Here is a 22,917-nt window from a genome sequence, read left to right as displayed (position 1 = left end):
ATCTTATCCAGCACGCTGCAAAAGCAGTAGGTAAAAATTCTGTTGATGCTGGGCAATGCACTGCAGACCACGGCCATTTTCCATCCAATAAGATTCATTTATCATTGAACTATACAGCTTAAACCAACAGGCTTACCGAACAATCATATATATTATTAATTACAGAATCTTTTAAGATCAGCTGCCATCCACCTGCAAAAATTCCTGTCAATCTGTTGTTCATCCAAATTAACAAGTAATTAACTGAAATACCAGCTCCATCCTGTGCAGGCCATTTCCACTGTTTTTAGTGAAATACTCACATCAAGGAGATGTGAGAATCAAGGAGACAGATTTGCATCATTTAAATGTCCTTGCAATTACTTTTGCCTGTGAAGCACAGTTTCTGTAGTAAATTATTTTCTTGATTTTTACCTTTGCAGCTTCTCCCATCTTCTTGCAGGATGTATCCTTTTGGACATGAACATTGGTAGCTCCCCTCTGTGTTTTTGCAGATGAAATTGCAAGGTTTTGGAGACTCATTGCATTCATTCAGATCTACAAGAAGCAAAACCAGATACCTCAGTGCTGGTAATCAACATTTGTGATAATATCTTACAAAATGTTCAGGATAGACGAGAAGGAAATCCAAATCTCCAAAGCATTAACAAGTGACATTTTATTTTCTCATTTTTCAAAATCTTTCTATTTCCTTCTTCAAGTCCTCTCTTAGTAATAAACTTTATATACAAATACCACAATGAAAAACCTACCAATGCAAAGAGTGCCAGTGACATCTGTAGTATAGCCCGGATTGCAAAGGCAGTGATAAGTTCCCCTCTCATTGATGCACTCCCCATTGCGGCAGACGTCATGAATGACCTTGCACTCATCAATATCTGCAATTAAATGAGGGTCAGCTCTCAATGGAACAAAATTGATTTTGTACAGCTTCAATAGATTCTTGTGACCTGACACAGAGAAACCCACACCATACATAAAATACCTACATAAAATAGGGAAATATTGCACAGATTTAAGGAGAAATAGTAAGTGAAAAAATACAGAATGAAGCATTAATCTAATTTTCTTATGCAACGAACAAGCTGTAAGTGGAAAGGAACTGGAGCTGATCATTTATCAGCCTTCACAAATCAAATATCACTTTGCCTTCATGTACACAAATAGCTCTCAGTGTGTGCCTGCGACACACTCAAATGTGAGAGTGCAGATTCCCATTTGAGTGCATGTCAGTCAGCCAGGACATAAAGCAGGTATCTGCAAGATGGGATGGATGTCTCATCACCCAGGGCCTTTGGCTGTGCACCTTCCTCCCAAAGGACTATATAACATGAAAAATCTCAGAAAATTTCAGCTGATATCCAAAACATTTAAGACATTACAGTGTTCTAATATGCAAAAAGAGAGTTTATAGTTTATCACTTAATTTGGCATTGTCTAAGAGATCATTCAGTGAAAAGTACCTGCTCCACTGGATGTGTATCCTCGGCCATGAGGGCAAAGCTTCTTGAAGGCCACGGTGCCTGGGAAGGGACAGACCTCACAGTTCTGCCCCCAGCCCCGGCCACCGTCACAGCAGCACTCAGACTTGGTGACAGCGTTCCTGTTGCTCGATCCGATCTGGCACATACTCTGTAAGACTTCAGTGAAGCAGTAGCCCTCCCTGTTGTCTGGAAGACAAATTGTGCATCACAGAGAATCCTAATGGTGAATACAGAGGGTCGTGAGGCGTTAGGAATTCAGTCAGAAATGTAACAGAAAGGGCATACTTCACCCTGAGCCTGTGGAACTGAGAGTGAAAGACTACCAGCAGTAAGAACGAGAGAATGACATCTAGGGGAAAGAAAGACAAGAAATTTAGCAAAAAGTGGAAGACAAGAAATCACAGTAAGCTTATAAAAATGTATGTTTCTGTTTAAACCTAGAGAAAAAGGACTGGCTGAAAATCATGACCAAAGAAATGTCAGAGCAGTTCCTGGCTGCCTGAAACCAGGAACAATCAGCTTCCATAGCAAGTAACCCCAGCTGGACTGAGGCAGGGATGTGGTGAGGATGGGAAGAAGGAATGTGCAAGAGGACAGCTACATGCAAAGGCCCCTTCCCAAAGGCATGTAAACTCAAGAGTGTGATTTCTCACCACACATTTCTGAGTTTAATATCAGCTCTCCTTGCTGCTGCAAGTGACAGCTCATCCAGGTGTGAGCTGGGACTCACCAAGGCACTCGTCCTGAGTGTCGCTGACCGTGAATCCCTCGTTGCAGTCACACCTGAAACTCCCCACTGTGTTCACACAGCGGCCGTTCTCGCACAGCCCAGGTTTGGTCTGACATTCATTCTCATCTGCATTTTTGAAATTTGATAAAAATAAAGTTCATTATTAGATTAATGTAGGCAGGAGGTTGGTATGGAACTCTTATGTTGTGCATTCTGCATGGTTAAACTTCATTTTTTTCTTTTTCTTATATTTTAAAGTTTATTCATTTTTCAGAGGAAAGATGGCCATCTAGCTCACAATTGTTATATATATTATATCTGCAGTACATTCTTCACTGGTTTTCAAATTTTTTCATAGTTACAGCTGCACTTCTGAATGCCATCCAAGGTTTAAAAAAAATTCAGATCTACTCTCATTCATGCTAGCAGAGATAAACAGCCCTACAACAACCAACCCAAATCTTCACCTTCTTCCCTCAGAGTATTCAGCAGCAGCAGTACAAATTGATTGTAAAGACCCACACCCAGATTTTCTACTCACTGCCCACAGATGTGCACACCTGAACAGCAAAACCAAGTGTGTGCAGCACCAGTAGATCCATTACACAAGTAGTTGTGCAATTCTGAGTTTCTTGACACTTCATTAAACCCCAAATGTTTAGCCCTGCTGAGGAGCTGTGTATTTCAAGAGCTTCAACACTTCAGTGTCACCTACCTATACATCCCTCCCCGTCTGGCCTGCGCTGGTAGCCAGGCCCACAGATACACATGTAAGTGCCAATCAGGTTTTTGCATTCCATCTGTTTTGCGTCACAGTCGTGAATTCCTTCTTCACACTCATTCTGATCTGAAACACAAGGTTTAGACTTTACTATATAGAGACATGATCCTGGAAATTCACAATAGTAAATTCTGACTTTGGAATCTCAGTCGTAATCAAACCCTACACATACATTTATTGTTCTAAACCAACCATAAAATATACTAGCCTTGAGCAAATTGATTTCTCCCAAATGCCCATTTTTAGGGCAAGACAAAACCACATCATCTGATATGACCTCACTTTAGGCAGATGTATAAATTTACTGGCAGGACAGGCCTAGTACAATCAAGTGCATAATGCAAACCATAGAATTTCATCCCAAATTCTTTCTGACTCAGTTACTTCCTGGGATTAAAACTCTGGCCCAACAGTGCAGTGAGTCAGAGCCCTGCCCCTGCAGGAACTGAAATCATTATCTCCTAACTGTGAGAGCGTGGTAGGAGCTTTACCTCTGCACATCCTCCGGTCCTCCCGCAGGACGTACCCCCCGGGGCACTTGCACTCGTAGGATCCGAAGGTGTTCACGCAGCGGAAGGCGCAGAGCAGGGGGTTCTGAATGCACTCATTGACATCTGCATGGGAGCAGAGACCGTGGGGGAAAGGGAAACACTCGTGTCACACTCAGCAGACTCCAGGGCACAACTTTTAGGTATGGGCAATCCCACAGATCCCAGTTAGCTGAGAACTACATTTGAACAGTTGGGGGCCCTTGTTTGTTCTCCTCGTGGATTGCTGTAGAGAAGCAGGCACCAGACACGCCAGGATGTTTGCACAGCTACCTGAAGTTTCAGTAACTTCAACAGCAAGCAGCCAATGGAAATAATTTCCAGATCCATGCTGCCAAAATACTTGCTCAGTTAAAACTGTATCTTCTCTACACCTAGGTTTGGGGGTTTTGATTGGTTATTTAAATTCTACATGCACTAATTCAGCTTCTTCATAATGTTAATTCCATAAAACAGCTAGAAACATTATTTTGAAATCCATTTACACACAGCCTGGACTACTTGAGTAATTACTATATACAGTGATGTTTATGCATTCTGCTAGCTCCTCTACTGCAATTTGAGCTTTTAGCCAAATTCCAGAGGGAAGTGAATGAAGCTCTAACTGTATGCAAAAATAATGCAATCTGATGCAAAAATAGAAGCATTCTTTTGCATGGGCTTGCAAAGAAGTAGATTGTAGCAGATAATTTAGGAACAGCTGTGTCAAGTCAGAGGACAGTGTCAGAATGTCCTAGGACATTCTCCTCTCCCTGGCTGTAACAGAAGGAGATGAATTTTAAAAACTTCATACCATGTATGCAGAGTTCTTTCCCCCAGTACAGCCTCTGAGTTTAAGGACTTCCACAGCCAAAAGCCACTCAAATGATGGACTCCTACACAAATTTGTATAATCTCTTTCTGGGTCAATTTATACTTGTGGCCTCACTAATATTCTGCAGCAAAGGGTTCCACAACTTAAATAAGTACCATGCATATAATAATGTTTGCTTTGGTTTGTCTAACATGGTCCTTCTATTTTTGGTACTTTTACCACTTGTGGCTTTATAAAATCATATATCTCTTCAACCACATTTTCCACACTGAAAAATTCTAATTTATTTTCTGAGTGTCTCTTCTGTACCTCTGATCTTCCTTACTTATCTTTGTGCATTTTCAAATTCTAATTTTTGAAATGCATGAAATGCACCAAATGAATGAAAAATATTCAACCTAGGAGTGCCATGCTAATTGTTGAGTGTTGTACTTGTATTTTCTCATTTGTTCCCTATTTCTTCCCTGACTCACTCAAGCAGCCCATTTCCTATCTTCATCACCCACCGGGAGTCTCTTCACTCAAGGAGGCAGGCAAAAACCGTACACGCAGTAAGCAGCACTTCTGGAACTGTTCTGAAGAGGCTGCACCCCAACATGCTCCTCTCTGGGCAGTCCCTCACCAGACACCACCTGAAAGTCTGTCCACTCCAGCTCAAGTCAGAAAAACATACTACAGTTCAAGGTGGATACAGGAAGGAGGAGCTTATTTTCCCATTTCAGACACAGAGGTATTGTTCCAAGTGTCCATATTTTATTTTTAAAGCTGCTTTATTCCCCTCAGCTGTTTTCAAAATCAGGGAACACAATTACAACAGTCCTTAGTACACAGGAGTCTCACCTTCACAGGTCATCATTGGCCCAGGCTCAAATCCTTCTACACACGTGCATTCAAAGCCTCCTATCACATTCCTGCACGTTCCATTTCCACATGGGTTTCCAACAGCACATTCATCAGTATCTGCAAGTTGTTGGACCAAGGCAAGAATACATGGTTATACTCCACCAAAATGATAAAAACCCATGCTACTGATGCAATGAGAAAAACAGAAAATGCAAGAACTCACTTAAAAGTACTGAATAAGAACCACAGACTCCTAGAATAATTTGTGATTGCTAGATTGTGATTGCTAGAGGTTATCCAGGTCAAACACTCAGCCAGAGCAGGGCCAGCCTGGAGCAGATTGCTCAGGCCTGCCCTGGCAGGTTTTAAGCACTAGCAGGGATGAAGACTCCACAATGTTAGAATAAAACAACCCCACTGCTCCTTAGTGCCATGCTTAGCAACTCAGGAGAACCTTCAAAATGGAAGCAGGAGCAGCTCTACTTACCCACACATTCTGCTCCTTGCAGGATGTAACCATACGGACACTCACAGCGGAAAGACCCATCGGTGTTGATGCACTGCCCAAATTTACAGTTATCAGGATCAAGGCACTCATCCACATCTTAACCAGAAATACAAACAACACAGTAAGTGCAACTGGCTTCATGTGCTTTTAGACTTCTCTCAAAGAACAAGTGTTCTGGCAAGAAATATTTCTGAGATCACAAAAAATACTAATATTTAAATTCTGACATATTAGGATTAGGGCACAGAATTTGTTTTGCAGGTCAGCTTTCAGAATGCAGAAAGGAAACTGATTCTAAATGTCAGATATAAACCTCTCTGACTGGGGCTACAGGGAGAGCAGCAGATATGAAAAGCAGTAGTCATCCAGTGCTCCTTAAATGCAAACTTTTGCCAATAAGGCTGAAGTGCTGTTTGTCTTGGGAAAGAACAGAATGTACTGAAGTGATCTGGGAAACTGTGGTTTGCACTTCTGGAGGATTAAAACCATTTACTGTAAACAGGCTACACATATTGTATAAGAAAAGACAAGCATGCTACGTGACATTAGATCCATTCTCTAGATCCTACATAAGTTTCCTAGCTCTAAAAGAAGTCTAATTTCTGATATTTGAGCTATTCAAGCTGGAATTTGACATCAGGATGAAAAATTGGGGAAGATAAAAGGTATAGAAGTTTCCACAATTCATGGCTTTGGGAAATACTTGCAGAGGTGTTATTCTCAGTTGAAATGGAGAATGGCTTATTGGTGGAAAAGGGACACTGATGAAAAGTGGCACCGTGAGGTTCAGGCACTTACCCAGCCTTGCATCACCAGGTCCAACAAGGATGCCAATTCCAAATGGACAAATCTGTCTGAATGCCTCTGAAAAACACCCATAAAAGTCAAACCATATGTTAAATTCTATCTTGGCAATCAGCATTCCACACAAACTCCACTAAACCGCTGCTACGAGTTCATCCTCCTCATGCTTGGGTCCAGAAAAAAGCATGCAAATATATAAACTTTAAATTCATGCAAAAACATCACTTTATATTCATGCAAAAACTGCATGTTTGGTTTACACTTCATCTGATCGCCTTTATGCATATGTATAAAATCCCACAAATAATTAGCAGTATTCCACTTCCTTAAGAAACAAACTAAGGTACATTTCTATTTTAGAAGCATCACTAGCACTGACTGCATTTTTTTCTGTTGTAAAATTTCCTACATTTTCTGAAGAAGGTATAATTTAATCCATACTCAGCTACCTTAAAGCTATTTCTTCTTTAAAAGATGAGAAAGAGGGCCTTCATATCCTTTGGGAGAGTTTGGACTGTGAAAAATACATGTGCTGACACTTCAAGGAAATGCTGCAACATCCACTGTGCTTTTCAACTGACTCTGGTTCACATGGTCCATGTCAATGGAATGAAACACGCACAGGCAATAGGCCTAGGAGGAATATTGCAACTGGCACTTCTAATTCTCTTCTCTAACCTCGGCTTTTGTGAGGATTTTCTGCAAAGCATCTCCATGACTAATGAATGAAATGAACTGCAATCGTGTATTGCTGAAACAGTAATGCTGTTAACCGCATTTGTCAGCACAAATTAAAGTCCACTCAGCAAACTGCACCATGATGCTACAGAGGCTGTTGATTTGCTTGATGTCAAGTTACTCAGTCTTAAGAAGGATACTAACAAAGGAAAGTGTTTCTTTAGCAAGGCAGGCTTTCCTTCCTCAAGGCTTGCATTTTGTTATCCCCTACTATTTTTGCAAGTCATTCATATTGATAAGACTGCAAATTTACATTTTCTTAATAACGAAATTCAGATGCAGATCTAGTTTAACTGTTTGGGGTTTTATTTAAATTAGATTTCATGTTTATGGCACCTCTTCCTATACCTATTTACTATTAGAAGAATTCCATTTTGTCTTGCAGGAATTGCTACTTAGAGCCTATCAAGGACCTATTTGCTGCTTTCCACTTTCTGTATGTGATACCTCCATGGCAAAATAGCAAAAACACAGCACCTAAACCCTGTAACAAATCTATAAGCAAAGAAGGAACATGTTTGATATCTGACTATTCAAGAGACGTGATTTTTTAGACTGCAATGGTATCTACAGAGACCTATGACAATTACTAGGGTAAACACCTTTAGAAAATTATTTGTCAAAATTCCTTCTAATAAGAATTCCAGTCTCCCTTCCGTTCAGAGAGGCAGTATGGGACACTAGTCAATAACCCACCATCTGCTTCCTCTGGGCACAGCTCGCAGGGATCTCCCCATCCCTGCCCCTTTAAGGCACAGCAACACTCTTGTTTGGAGTGGTTTCGGGACTTCGGCACAGAACACTTCCCATCTTCAAACTTGGTAAAGCAGTAGCTCACTCTCAGATCTGCAAAGAGGAAAAAACTTGTTATGAGCAGTTAGGGTAACCTTGGCAAAATTTTCACTGAGAGGTGTTAACTGCAATATTACAGACACCCCCCACCAAAACACCCAACTTCCATCTAGCTCTGTTAATAGGGACCATCATTGTTTCTGACTGTGGTAGGTTTGAATAAGGAGGGAAGCTCCCTACCTCAGTAAAGAAATCTGTGGGACAGTTTCCTTCTTCAGTCATGGAAAAGCAAGGGTTTTTCTCTTTGGTCCAGCAGAAATGGAAGGGCTGTACTGCCCTCTTATCCTCACTCCGCTTTGAAAAAACTACTGCCTCATGAATTTATGTTCTATTACTAGTAAGAATCACTCAAGTCAAGAGATATTCATCAGCTTGCAATGACAATATTGTGTAGTGCTAAAATGAGAGGCAATTTTCAACAGCCCTTTCCTTCCTCATTCTTCCGGAGGTACACACAAACAAAGCCAGCTCTCCCTGTGGCACTACATTTTATTCCCTGAAGCTGGGTAACCAGGATGCTGGACAGAGCTGAGATCACAGACCACAAGCATCCAGCAGGCAGGGAGCTGGCAGCTCTCTGTGCTGGCAGGGGGACAGCAGCAGGGCAGTTATGGAAGCAGCTGCTCCATAATCCGGTTTTCCGGCTGCAGCATCAATGCTGGGCAATGTCCAGGTTTTAACAAAGTCCTAGGTAATGGGAAGTTTTAAAAAATATCTTGTTTGGCCTGAGATACTTGAAAAAAAACCAGTCCTCTTTAGGGCATGGAGAGAAGCCCTTTTGAAGTTCATACACAAGTGTGCATTTTCCTCTGACATTGTGTGGAACAGTGGCCTAAGCTAAAAAAGTAGAAGATTGGGCTGCATTCTTTTTTAGGATTTTGTTTCTTGGTGGGTTTTTGTGATTTTTTTTCTTTGTACCTGAAGAAAAGAAAACCCTCAGACTGAAGAAACTTCATTTGTACAAGCAACATAAACACAGCTGAAACATGCCTTCTTGATGTTGAGTGAAGTAACTGTGCCAAACTGCACGGTGGTTTGAAGACTTGGATGAATGTTTACTGCAGGTTGGATTCATTTTTACCAAAACCACAATTTCATTTAGCCCACTGTGAAGTGAAGAACTCGCTGTGGTGTCAACAAGCATAACTGCTCTGTGCCAAGCAAAACTACAGAGGTCCTTACAAAGGTCTTACTCATCAGTGGTTCCCACTGTGCACAGTGTATAGGACATTTAATGCTGTATCTACTTCATCATCTCTAAAGCCTTTAAAGTAACTCTCTCTCTAATTTGTTATGCTTGTTCTTTATACACAAAATAAACTAACCTGTGGCTTTTAATTACTAGATATTCAGCTTTTAGTGTCTGTGTTTAGGCTCTGAACTGTGTATGCAGTAATCTGGAAGGCAAAAGACACTTCAGATTTCCCTAAGCAGATGGGTGCTTATTGTCCACACAACACTGCTTGCAAATTTTTTCCAACAATCTTTTTTTCCACCCACGTTTGCAGAGAGGATCAGCATGCAACAAGTGTTGTGGTGAATATGGTAAGTTTTAAGGAAATGCTGCCTTTGGTCTCCTGACTATAGTCATGCTCCATCTCTGTGTCTTGTTGCTGTCTACGAAGACTCCAGGTAGGCCCAGCACCTCCAGGGGTGCAAGAAAGGATTTCAGGACAACATAATTTCTTTGCTTAACCTGGTGCATTTAACATTAACTTCACCCCTTTTGTTGCAATGTTGTGTTTAATGAAAAACAGATGTTAGGGCAAGACAGAATCCAGCCCCAGCTACAGAATTCTCATGTTTTCCCTATGAAAAACACTGTTTGAGTCCAGAGCCTTCTTGCTGTATTAGAAACAGCTTGCTAAAAAGGCTTTTATGAAACAGTAAACAAATTTTGAAATGCCAGAAAATAGGAATGAACTTACCTTGGCATCGCCTTCCTGTGGAGGACAATACAAAGCCTTCTGGACACAGACATTTGAAACTGCCTGGAGTGTTGCTACACGTGCCCAGGGCACAAATTTCTGGCTGTTCCACACACTCATCAATGTCTGTAAGAAAAGTAATTAAAGAGATGAGAAATAATAATATTTACACTGGCAGCTGTACTACATAAAGGGCAATTTTATATCATCACTGATATCTATCATATTTGACAAAAAAGGCCAAAAAAAGAACAGAAAGAGGAAGCAGTAATCCAAGTGCAAAATCCACAGTTAGTCAAATCCTCAGGCAGTGGGCAAACTTCAGCAGTGTACCACCAAGGAAACAGCCTGGGATTATATTTTTCCAGGGTTCAGAGCAACTGGTTCTGGTTCAAACAAATGTTGGTGAGGCCTTTTCTAGGAAGTGAGAGATTTTACTAGCAGCTACAGTTCAGAACTGCAGACTGCCACAAAAGACTGAACATTACTCACATTCAAATGCAAAGGAAATAGGTAACAATTGTGAGCAGCTAAGGAAGAGACAGAAGAAGGGATTGTTCTGTACACACCTTCACATTTGTCATTCTGCAGGATGTATCCAGGAGGACAGATACATCTGAATGAGCCATCCAAGTTCTGACATGTGCCTGGTGAGCATTTTCCAGGCTCCAAGGCACACTCATTTATATCTAGAAGAAAAGAAAGACAATTTATTTGAGGTAATTGCTGTTATCCCAATAAATCTCTGATTGAGACCACTTCAGTTTTGATTCTATCAAACTGAAGGTGGAACTTTCCAGGAGCAGGAGAGGAGTCATCTTCTTGTCCTCCTATCATTGTTTCCTCCTGCTAAGGACAATGATAGCAGTGTGACAGCTCTCTCTGACCCTACTGTTTCACTTCTGCTCGAAGCTTGCACTTTTTTTCAACCCTAAAAGAAAGCACTCACCAACACAAGTCCTTCCATCCAGAGCCACCTCATAGCCATCGTTGCAGAGACACTGGAAGGACCCAATGGTGTTCACACACTGACCATTTCTGCAGAGCATTCCATTTCCACTTGCACACTCGTCCACGTCTGAGAAAAATAACATTGAAATATGTCAGAAACATCAGCAACAATGGAAGCTGGGTAGGTGAGATTTCTGCTTCCACCATATCAACAAAGTAACTGACAACACAATCCCATTTGAAACACAAGTGAGAGGAAATTACTACATTATAAAATTGTCAGAGCAGGACTAAAACCCAAATGTTCATCTTTCACCAACATTTAAGTGGCTCTAGAAAACGAGCAGTGCATAATCAAAGAGGCCTTTTGAGACTGACAAAACAGGGTTTTGTCTTTAATCACGCAGATCATGCAAAAGAGAAGATGTACTTTTATTAGGAGTAGGAAGTCTCAGGAATGTGCCTGGGCACAGCACTGCTCACCTATGCAGTCGTTGTTGTGGGAGAGAATGAAGCCCAGGTTGCAGCGGCAGTTGAAGGAGCCAATGGTGTTCCTGCAGGTTCCATTGCCACAGGCATCCCTCTCACACTCATTAATGTCTGCAAAGGAACAGGAGAGAAATAATCCACTGCCAACAGACTGAATAGGAGGGAAAAAGATTGTCCTGTCTCCCAAAAAGAAAGTTTTACATAGGTTTACACTCTTGATATTAACATCTACAAAAATAATCAAGGGTCCAAAAATCATTTACGTTACTGTGGCTCCTATATCACCCTTCCCAAAGTAAGTGTAAGCTAGCTTTAATTGTAAGCATTCTGAAACTTCAATTTGTTCATAGAACACAAATGACAGCTGTAAATGGGTTAAATACAACATTCCCTTATTAATGAAGATGATTGTTTCTGAAAAAGGTTTTTTTCTGGTAAGAAATCTACCCTTCATTCACTCTATTAACAAGTAGGCCATACACAACTGCTACATTGCAATACTGATCTATTAAATTTCTTGTCAAAAAGAATAAATGAGACAAGATGCTCCAGAAAATTCTAAGAAGAACAAAGTATTTTCTTCAAACATGGAAGCATTAGCAGTTCATTAGATAGGATATGTTATTTTAAAGGTTCACTCTACTTTAATGAGATCGTTTCCATTCAGTATCAGCTTTTTATCATCTATAATGGCCAGTATTGCACCTTTGTCTTGTGGTAAATGGCTCACAGTCTCAGATATTGTAATGCAATCCTTATTACAGAGAGGACAGACCTAATAACAATTTTAATGGGAGCCTAAGTTCAGTTTAATTTGATATACTTGCCTATACACATTGTCCTGTCATCATTGGTTTTGAATCCATTGTGACAAATGCAGTAGAAACTTCCAACAGTGTCAATACATTGCCCATGGCTGCAGATATTGGGGATTTCTTGACATTCATTCCGATCTGAAAACAAAGAGGTGCAGTGAAACTTAAGGCTTCTAAACTACAAGGCTGGAAAGATGCATTTGTAGCAACCAAGACAGTATCCAGTGCCTAACTTAAAATGGTATTTTTAATTTATTAATAACAAAACCATTACCAAGTAAATCGCAGAAAAGGGGCTTATTTGCATGTAAATTACCTCTTCCAGTATTTTTGGACCTGGATGGGTGTGCACTGAGGACCAAGCTCTCTCAATGCTATTGATGAGAGCACTGCTAATTACAATCTGAAGGAGGCAGAAGGAAACCAACACTGTCTTAAGAATTCCGAATCTTCACAGCTCAGAGGATCAGAGACAAAAGAAAAACTATGAATCTCTGGTGCTTTGTGGGCAAATGAAGAGTCATGTGAAAAACTAATTTATAAGAAAAATTATTTCTTTTACCACAATGGAGAGCACCAGAAGAATGTTATCTTGAAGGTAAGACAAATGCAGTACTCCTAGTACTAGTGGCTGTGATGGATTGGGTTTGACTCAATTACACATAAACTACTGGGGTGTGATTGTTTTCCACAGCATGGCTGACCCAAGATTCTCTGCTCCCAGCAGAGTGGTTGGGAATTTCCTTCCTTTGCTGGATCATATACTTTATCAAGCACTTTTATTTTTACTCTAATTGTGTAACTTTCTTTTCATCAAATATAAAGTAAGAGCAAAATACAGGGAAGTATTACTGTTTGTGCCAATTCATCTTTGGAATTGTAACCCATATCAGAACCTTCCCTTGCTCTTCCTGTACTGCTGTACTGAACCCTTAACAACAACAATTACATTAGGAACATATTGAATATTTACATGTGCCCCTGCATAGCTTAACAAAGCAAAGTGTTAGTTCTCATAGCAGTGTTCTGATTTCCCCTACACCCTTTTCCCACAAGGAGCACACGAAACAATGAAAAACTGCACTGCAGGGAAAAGTGCACTTCCTAAAACTCAAGTACTCAGAAGCAAAAACCCAAGGATAATGTTACTAACTTCCGTTGTAATTCTTATTTTGTTCAGAAATATATAAAGTATATAACATTTACAGCAGCTTGGCCCACTGCAGTCTTTAAAACCTCAGCAATTCTTCAAATAAGCAAGATAACATGAATGCCTCTCTGGACTAAGATATGGTAAAAAAAGCAAATAGATTAGAAAACTGTAGGTCCCACTCAGTGAGCATCTAAAAATAATGTTATGGGCCCTGTTTAAATCTCTATCAAAGTTAGGAAATTCAGCAATAAGCTTTTCAAGTTAGTCATTGTATAGGCAACCAGATAAGTCTACCTTATCAACAGAGGCTCCAGCAGCAGGCAGAGAATTATTTGTAAAAATAGAAGGGGAAAATAAATTACTAAAACACATATAGGAAATTATAATTAAAATCAGGAAAAACAGAAAGGTAGTGCATCAAATGGACTACCCTTCCTAGATGTGACAAGGGCTAAAGAAAAATGCTTCTGATTGGTGGGATAAAGTGAAAGACAAACACATACTTAGGTTTTTAACTCCCACTTATACATCCATGGGATGGGCCTGGAATTACCTCAACATTTATGGGAAGCTCTAAAAGACTTTTAAAGAGTCCTTGAAGCTCTGCTCATCTCCTGAAACAGCAGCTTTCTGGAGAGATGTTTTCTGAGGCCCTTTGAAAGGCCCTCCCAGGCACTCACCCATGCAGCGCCCCGTGGATGTGAACCTGTAGCCGGGTTTGCAGTCGCAGCGGTAGCTGCCGGCGGTGTTCACGCACTCCGCGTTCTGCTGGCAAACTGGGCCGTTCTGGCACTCGTCAATGTCTGCCAAGACAAAAGAGGAGTTTGGTTTTTATAGTGAGCTGACAGTGGAAAGATGTCAAAACTGTGGTTTTTTAGCCAACAGGTATTAGTAGCTTTCAATGTAAATATCATCATAAAGCTTTAGGCAAAAAAATTTTGACCAGTTTTCCTTACTTCATGTGCTGCAAAAGGAGAACTTTATCTCTCCAGAAATGTAACTGGTTTTCACTTAGGAGCAGCACACAGAAGAAGCTTTTACTCAAAGCTCTCAATGCTTTGCCTGCAGCACCCATGTTGTCAGCAGTCATAACACACACTAGAGAATGACAGCAACTCATACGCTACCTTCAGTTTCTTCATTAAACTGACTAATACAATGTTAAGCAATGTTTAAACTACAAAAAAAATCTGTTTATACTTTTACAAAAAATAATTGTTCCATTAGAAAAAAATATTTTGGAATAAAAAAATTGTGCCCATGATCTGACTCAAGACTATTATTTTTTTATTGGCTTTACTGTCAAATGTGAAAAAAAACCCCATTTCTTCCCGTGACTGCTGACTGATGTGCCTTCAAGGCCTTAGATATCTGACAGAAAATGTGGTATTTTCTATGCAAAAAAATTCAAAATGTCTGAATTAACACAGACTTATTACATTGACAGCAGCATTTTGCCCTCATTAAGGATGCCTGCAAGGCTCTGATTTGGCAGTGTCTGAGCTGCCAGCTGGTGAAACACCATTCCTCTGCACGAGAGGAGCACTGTACCTTCGCAGATCAGGAGCTTGTCATTGTAGAAGAAACCCACAGGACACTCGCATCGGAAGCTGCCAACCATGTTTATACAGATCCCATTTTCACACACTCCAGGAATCTCTCTGCATTCATCAATATCTGCAAGAATGATTTATCTTTTAATACTTGTATTGAGCACTTCATGGAATTTTCTGCTACAGAGGATGTCCTTATGCCTTTACCCTTTAAGATAATTATCAAACATAAAATGCAACTATCAGAACGTTCCCAACTGAACAGTGGGTGAGTCATTCCAAACTGTGGAAATTTAGGTATCTCCTGCTTTCTCAGGTTCAGACTCTTCTCTGTACTGAAGGTATATTCTGCTACAAAAGAATACAGAGGAAGACACATCCCTCCTCATGTCTCCCACCCACAGCCCTGATGAGCCTCATCACCTTCCCAAGTGTCACAGTGGAGTCGTTGAGGAGAGCCAAACAGAGAGACAATGGAACTGTCTTTGGTTTAATACAGGAAAACATGAATGAATGCAAACACTTATCGGAATTAGTTTCGCATTCTTTTACCCTAGTTAATCTGAAAAGACTTTCAGGGTCTTATGTAACAGTTTGAAAGTGCCAATGACAGGTAACATCTGAAGTGCTGCCAACTTGCTATCAATTTAATTAAGCCAGGCAGCCATGGTTTGCCAATGCTTTATATACACTCCAGTTAAGTAACTGATTTTGGCAGAAAAAAACCCAGCTGCTATTACAATTATATGTCCTGCATGTTGGGTCTTTGTGCATCTTAATATTCTGACATGAGAGAGCTCAGAGTCTCCTCCTCTGCCTTTAGTAAACATTGACATATGCACTGAGGTACACAGCCACAGAATATGGAGGGAAATGGTCAGCTAACAGGAGTTTCCATCAGATAATGTGTTTCTGTTTGTTTTGGATTTTTGGGGTTGTTTTTTGTTTGTTTGTTTGCTGGTCCAACCCTTAATTTTCTACATTAGAGTCTGTAATTTTGAGTCCTGTGATATACAGGATGAGTAAAACCAGAACTATTTCTGTTTCTGAAACAAACACCTGGAGTAACTGTATAGAACTTTAACCCAAACAGAGAGTAACATCACTGGACTGTAGGCAAATATTAGAGGGTACACAGAGCACGGTCCCTGCAGAGGGCTCTCCCTTGATCCCGTGCCTGCAGGTGTAATAAGGGACATGAGTGACCCCTGTGCAAAGCAGCAGCTGAGTGCTACAGCCTCATCCCAAAGCTGCAGGGAGAGCTGTGATTTGCACAGCTGTGAGAAGCTGTGCGTGCATCAGTCCCTGCACAGGCCTGCACGCCCTGGCTGCACTGGTGGGCTCTGCAGGACAGCCCTTCTGTGTCCACAGCCTCCTGAACTGCACAGCTCCGTGCTGTGGCAGCGCATACAGGGCAGCCTGCAGCAGCCCTGCACACACCTCCGACACTGCAGCTGCAGCTTCTACCTGTGCATGCTAGCAAGATCCAAGGGCTCCCTGCTGATGCTGGGCCCAATTAGCTTGAGCAGACTCTGCAACAATCTGGACTAATGCTAATAGCTAGAAGGGGAAATATTGCTTCCAAGAAATGACCTCATGAATAATAAATATTGCGCATTTCTATAACCTCTTTAAATATTACATTCTCCACTTTACTAGAAGTGGAGAATGTATTTTCATCTAACTAGCTAAACACTGCACCACAGCAATAGCCTCATGCTAAAGCATCTGACTACTGCCTATATGCCATCTCTGTTTGTTACAGGGTATATTATCTGCTTTTCATTTGCATTTTAGAGTAAATGAAAACAAAAGGGAGTCCCATTAGGGATTTACTCAATTCCTTGTCCTAAAATTCCTCCTCTCCCTCTTCTTGTTTTGCAATTTGTTACTCACGATTCAAATGTAACACACAATAACATATGTGAGAAATATTCCAGCTGAGCAGAAAAAGGGATTTTTGTGTCAAACCAATACCCAGGGGGACTGATGTGAAATGTCAGACTAAATCTTGCTTTAGTTTGAAGGAAAGACTCCCAGCTCCTCTCAGACCAAATACTGGTTGGCCTTACTCCCAGACCGCTCATTCCCGGTATCTGTGCCCTGCTCATGGAGCCCTGATTACAGTTTCTTTGGAGCTCTGTGTTGCCTTGATTACAAGCAGCTGTCACTGCTGCCAGCTAGGAGTAGCCAGGCAGAAAGTTTGCACTTAGGTTGGACTTAAACAGAGGGCTGAACTCCATTACACTGTTTAATTGTTATTCCTCCCATGAAAAAAAAAATCTGGGAAAACAAACCTCCCCTCGTCCCTGGGCAGAGGTAGCATGGAATTTAGTTCAAAACATAAATTACAGCTCACCAACTGGTAATCCTGTATAAATGTCAATGAAGAAGCCAGGCCTTTGACTTCCACAGAGTGTGGAGAATTCATCTGCAACAGGAAAGCAAAGCAGTGATTAAAGCATTTGGAATTAATCAACAGTCAAAAATTCATCATATGCTCTGGCCAAGAAAGTTCTTTTACTCTTTCCGCACCTGCAGGGCACACAGAGGTAGGCAGCCCCTTTCCCAAACTCGTCACATGAGTTCCCTTGGGTTCTCAACCAGTTGGGATCACTTGCTTATTTTGCTCTGCTTATGCCTATCCCTTTGCATTACATACAATTTCAGATCCGACTCTTAAAAACCTGAACCACAAGCTGGAAGTTAATCAAGTGTCCAGGAGTTGTTCTGGAGGCAAACCACCTCAAAACAGAGTGGGATGTCCTGCAGTCTTACCCAGTGTGGAAGAGTCAGGTACAATTGGCCAAGACACTCCCACACCTTACACTTGGCTCAACACAGATCATTCTCAGAGCACAGCAAGGTTTCTCTGTAAGCCCATGGCTGCCACAAAGGCCCTTCATGGAAACAGCAATCGAGACAAAGCAGACCAGATCCCGTATTTGCTGGAGCAATACCAAGAAAATCTTGGTCAGTGCCTCAACCCTGGATCAACAAGCACTTGCAAAGAGATGGATTAATCAACACAGACATGGAATCTGAGACAGTGAAACTGGCACAAGGTAGACACAAACCAGCACCAAGAACACAAACCACTCCACATATGCCTTCATCGTGACTAAGGCTGACCATCTCCAGGACAAAGACACAACTAATCCCTTCATTTCAGACACACAAGAGCACAAAAAGATACAGCACCTCTAATAGTGTTACACTCACAAATAGTAATTATGATGTTCCCACAGCCTTCAGATAGCTTTGCAATGCAAAAATGTACCTGTGCTCGGGATAGGACACTGTTCACAAGGCTTGTTCCATGCACGTCCAATGTTGTAGGAACAGCAGCACATCTTCTTGGTCATATTGAAGAGCAGCTCACCATCACAGGTTTGATTGTCAGGATAGTAATTTCTGTAACACAGACTTCTTCTCATATCTGTGGAAATGAAGAAAACCTCAGGCCAAGGCAGTAGGCAACTCTTAGGGAAGATGATCTCCCTGGCCCAATGCACTGAGATAGAGCTTTGAAGAAACCCCAGCACATACCCATGCAGTTGTTTCCTCCATTGACTTGCATGTAATCAGGAGGGCAGATGCAGGTGTAGTTCCCTACAGTATTGTAACACGTGCCAGGCCCACAAATGCCGGGTGTCTCACACTCATTCACATCTAGAAGAGAACAAACGGGCAGTGAGTGAGTGGCCACAGAAGCTCTCTTGCTGTGCTTCTGAGAACAAAAAGGTCTCAATAATGCCTGAGGTAGGAAGGAGTCCTGAGGAAGGTCACAGTGGAGTGAAGCCACACGGGGAAGGAAATGGCAGCACAGGTGACCACAGAAGGCCCAGCTGTGACACAAAGATGGGAACCCTGATATGTCTGGATAGCTCAGAAACAGCAATTTGGCTTTTGCATCTGTTGCACAAAAATAATATTTGAGGATCTCCTCCATTCTGGATTCTTTGGTCTGGAAAAGAACCAAAGTGGTTCCCTGTGGAGTTCTGACTGAGCATTGCCTGACTGGAGATAGTGGGCCACTTTCCCAACATGTCATATTTACTTCACCAAAAGATTAAGTTTTGTTTAAAAAAATCTAACCAAAACTAACACAACACTATCTCCAAAACACTTCAGTTTCCAAAAGTTAAAAATGTTTCCCCAGCTGTAAAATTTTAGAGTATCTTTGACACACCACTCAGAATGTCGGGCTACATAAGCATAATGTGGATGAAGCACATGAAGCACTTTGGTTCAGCCTTGATTTAGGGCCTGAATGTTTTGTATTTCTGCAGTGTTTTGCACCTCATAGGCACTACATTAACATTATTAACAATCTGGAAGACCAAAGACAGCCTGGACAATAGGAAATTTTAGAATTTGATGGGTTGCTTAAAGTTTTATATCCAGTACACTTTGAGTACTGTGCTATGGGGAAAGGAAAATGTTTTGCAGTACAACCAATATTTTCAGTTAACCATTGGATAAGCAAGAGTGAAAAAGCAGTGGAAAAATACATGGACACACCAATCAGATTCATGGGGAAAGTTTGCTCTTTTATCTGACTGCTTATTCATTGCCCATTACCTAACAGCTATTTTTTATAGCCAGTTAGCAAATTATGTTTTACTTATAGAAAAAAATTGTTGGGTTTTCAGGTTTAGATCAAAATATGATTTTTTTTTTAAACTTGCATATATTTCAACATAGTCAAGAAGGAATTTTCACATTCTTAATGCAAGATTTCAACTTGTTCAATTTTCCCACCCCAGAGCTTTAGACTGCTTAGTCTGGTTATGTTCCTTTTCAAGGAAAGATTAATTCTCTATATATTGATCTGTTATTGTTCCCAAAGAGTAAAGCAGAGGACTAGTTAAGTGAAAGCTCCATACCATCACACACTCGTGTCTCTTCATTTAAGTAGTACCCTGATGGACACTGACACTGGAAGCTACCAAATGTGTTAATACATTTTCCTCCTTGGCAAAGTCCAGGCAGTTCTTGACATTCATCAATATCTGTCCAAACAAACACATAAACATTTCATTAATGTTTTTGATGAAAAAAAAAAAAAAGACCCTCACTACAGAGTTCCACAATTTCAGACATGTAAATACAGGAAATTGCAAACATTACCTTCTAATATAACTGTAATAGGGTTTGGTCGGAATCCTTCTCCTCCAGGGCAAAGAACCTTATATTCAGCTGAAAACAAAACAGATTTATGAGCATATCACAGTAGACACATTTTCAGCATAACTGTTTATGAAAGTAGATCAGATTATTACAGAAAATTTAAATGTAAATTTGCAAGCTAACCTGCTAGAGATGTTAGGTTTTACTCTGTAACATCATCTGTTATTCCATTTCATAAGGTAGTTTTCAGTGTAACAGCAAACTTGCTCAGAAGAGATAATAATATTCTGACAAAATAATCTTTCTGAAAGACTAGTAAAGTTAGTCTTTACTAGTGGAAGCCTGTCCCTTACATGTCCACAATAAACGCACACCACCAGTATTTGAGCTACCTGGCTAAATTAGGAAAAAACCCACCAAACACACTGCTGTGTTTAAGCCAGGAAATGCAGACTCACTTGTGTTCACGGGCGGGCAGTGCTCACAGGGAACTCCCCAGGCTTTGCCCAGGGAGCAGCAACACGAGGCCTTGGAGACACCCACTCCAATCTCATTGCTGCAGAAGGTGCCACCGTTGTCTCCCCGAGTTTTGATGTCCAGGTAACAGTTGCCAGATCGTGTATCTATTCACAATGCACAAAATGGCAAACACGTCTTAGGAGAGAGCAAAGCACAGCACATCCTCTCAGGGTGAGGGATACCTGCAGATGGCTCCCATTTCTTGCAGGACACCAAAGCAAGTTGTGTTGCCCAGGGGGGCCCAGCATTTCCCACTTAGGTCAGTTGTTAGTGCCCTGTTCCTTGGCTTTTTTGGACTTTTCACAAAGTAGGAAATTTATTCATCAAGTCCAAGGGCAGGTCAGCCAGGCTTTTTCTCATTTTCACTCACATTTTCCCTCACATTTGTACATCTTTCCAGGTCCAGATATCCACTGCTTTCTCCTCTACTCGAAGTTTACAAGCAGGAAAGCATCTACTAAATGTTAGGAATTTCAAGCACATTAAAATTTGAGAATCATCCCTGCACCCTCTTAAACAAACAAAACCAAAAAAAATATTAGGATTACTAAGCAATTGGAGCCTAATACAAGAACATTTCCATTGGTCATGAAGCTGCATCTAGCCAAGTGCACTCAGTGCTCCAAGAGCATGGGTGGCTTCATGCCACAACTTCATTTGCCTGCCATCTTGGGGCCAGTTGGATGTGGATTTAAGTTTGTTGAATTTTAAAATTGTCTCCTGCTTGCTGTAAACTGTGGACAGCTCTAACAAGCCCCAAGGGATTGGTTCTGGCAGCAGGGCACTGCTGGCATGCTGCATCAACTCCAGACATGCTCCTGCTGCCCTGTCACGGCTTCTAAGCCAGGGGCAGTGGGATGGGAACTGAAGAGCCTGATCAAGCCCTTTCCCATGACCTGGGACTTTACTCCTAAGCAGTCAGGCCTGCAGCCCCTCTGTGAACTTCACTTGTAAACAGCACAGGGAGTGGTCTCTTACCAACGCATCCAACCCCGGTGGGATTCAGCTCAAAATCAGGAGGGCACTCACAGGTGTAACTACCAGCAGTGTTGATACAAGTGCCACTGATGCAGGTTGTGGGATCTGCACATTCATTAACATCTGCAAGAAAAAAAACAGCACATGGTAAGCAAATACTCAAGGACATTAAAACCTATTGATATATCAGGTACCATATGCTGACCATTATAAATCCATTAGCTATGAGATACTGGTCTCCAGAAAGCTCTAAAAAATAAAGAGGCATTTTAGAGGAACAGTAGTCTGAGATGAATTCATCATTTCATAGGAAAAAGAAAAAAACGCATTTTTCCTGAAAAAATCAATCTATGAACAAGATTCACATAAAGTACTAAAAAAATACTTAAGGGAAAAATACAAGACAAGGCCATAGCTCACCATCCAGTACTATACAAGGCATTATACATCTCTGCCAGAGGGGCTCTCTCTGAACTGTTTTTCCCCTTCTTAAGGGGATATCAGAGGTGACCAAAGAACAGTAAAGAGGAAACTAAAAAAGGTATGAAGATTCCTGTGTTATACAGTAGGGAAGTCTGTATTTTCCTATATCCAGTCTGATTTGTACAGCTTCTTAAAATAATTTCCTAAGGAGCTGACTGTGGCACTGACAGATTAAAAAACTGTTCCAAGTTTTACCTGTGCAGTTACCACCACTTCTGTCCAACTCGTAGCCCACCTCACACTCACATCGGAAGAGTCCCGGGAGGTTATGGCAAGTACCGTAGACACAGATGTTAGGAAGTGAGCACTCATCAATATCTGATTAAGGAACAAGAGGGGAAAAATGAGAGGTTTCCTTATCTTCTTGAAACATAGAGAACTGCAAACATTTTCAGCAGCATCGATCTGGAAGACAACAGCTTCTGCACACCGTGTATGACAAGAAAATGCAACATGGAAGATTTATGTTGGAGCCTAAGGAATCTAATCTTATAATGATTTTTTTTGGAAAAAGGTTCCTTCCAATCTCTCCGGAAGCTATGCCAGAAACTATCCTAGCTTATTAGTGGGCTAATCTGACAAGTAGCAATATTAAACATAGCAGTAGACATGCCTTAATAAAACGAATTTTATTGTAAATCAGCAGTCATCTGCAGAAAGCTGGACACCAAGAAGAGAAGAGCTTGTGAAAGATGAACCTGAAGTTCACCTTTGGGCTTCTGCATTTGACAGATGTAAAGTTTGGCAAGCAGACACTTTTGTGCCTTTTCTCCAAATCACCAAGTTGAATCAGTATTTACTGAATTCCACATG

General features: G+C 41.1%; 1 protein-coding gene across 1 annotated transcript in view; it reads right to left on the bottom strand.

Annotated features, from left to right (window-relative positions):
• Window positions 1-22,917, bottom strand: part of FBN1 (fibrillin 1) — a 141,157-nt gene that overhangs the window by 9,073 nt on the left and 109,167 nt on the right. The window contains exons 36-60 of the mRNA XM_063412183.1: window positions 22,300-22,422; window positions 21,622-21,744; window positions 20,583-20,747; window positions 20,125-20,193; window positions 19,881-20,006; window positions 18,541-18,663; window positions 18,272-18,430; window positions 17,351-17,422; window positions 14,990-15,115; window positions 14,119-14,241; window positions 12,298-12,423; window positions 11,465-11,581; window positions 10,980-11,108; window positions 10,600-10,719; window positions 10,031-10,156; window positions 7,947-8,096; window positions 6,507-6,572; window positions 5,688-5,804; window positions 5,198-5,317; window positions 3,487-3,609; window positions 2,930-3,061; window positions 2,215-2,340; window positions 1,464-1,670; window positions 753-878; window positions 415-537 (exon numbers count right to left, since the gene is read on the bottom strand). Of these exons, the coding sequence (XP_063268253.1) occupies window positions 415-537; window positions 753-878; window positions 1,464-1,670; window positions 2,215-2,340; window positions 2,930-3,061; window positions 3,487-3,609; window positions 5,198-5,317; window positions 5,688-5,804; window positions 6,507-6,572; window positions 7,947-8,096; window positions 10,031-10,156; window positions 10,600-10,719; window positions 10,980-11,108; window positions 11,465-11,581; window positions 12,298-12,423; window positions 14,119-14,241; window positions 14,990-15,115; window positions 17,351-17,422; window positions 18,272-18,430; window positions 18,541-18,663; window positions 19,881-20,006; window positions 20,125-20,193; window positions 20,583-20,747; window positions 21,622-21,744; window positions 22,300-22,422 (3,117 nt within the window). The remainder of the gene's footprint in view (window positions 1-414; window positions 538-752; window positions 879-1,463; window positions 1,671-2,214; window positions 2,341-2,929; window positions 3,062-3,486; window positions 3,610-5,197; window positions 5,318-5,687; window positions 5,805-6,506; window positions 6,573-7,946; window positions 8,097-10,030; window positions 10,157-10,599; window positions 10,720-10,979; window positions 11,109-11,464; window positions 11,582-12,297; window positions 12,424-14,118; window positions 14,242-14,989; window positions 15,116-17,350; window positions 17,423-18,271; window positions 18,431-18,540; window positions 18,664-19,880; window positions 20,007-20,124; window positions 20,194-20,582; window positions 20,748-21,621; window positions 21,745-22,299; window positions 22,423-22,917) is intronic.

This window comes from Prinia subflava, chromosome 15 (genome assembly GCF_021018805.1).
Source record: "Prinia subflava isolate CZ2003 ecotype Zambia chromosome 15, Cam_Psub_1.2, whole genome shotgun sequence".
Classification (NCBI taxonomy): Eukaryota; Metazoa; Chordata; class Aves; order Passeriformes; family Cisticolidae; genus Prinia; species Prinia subflava.
This window is presented reverse-complemented; position numbering and strand designations above follow the sequence as displayed.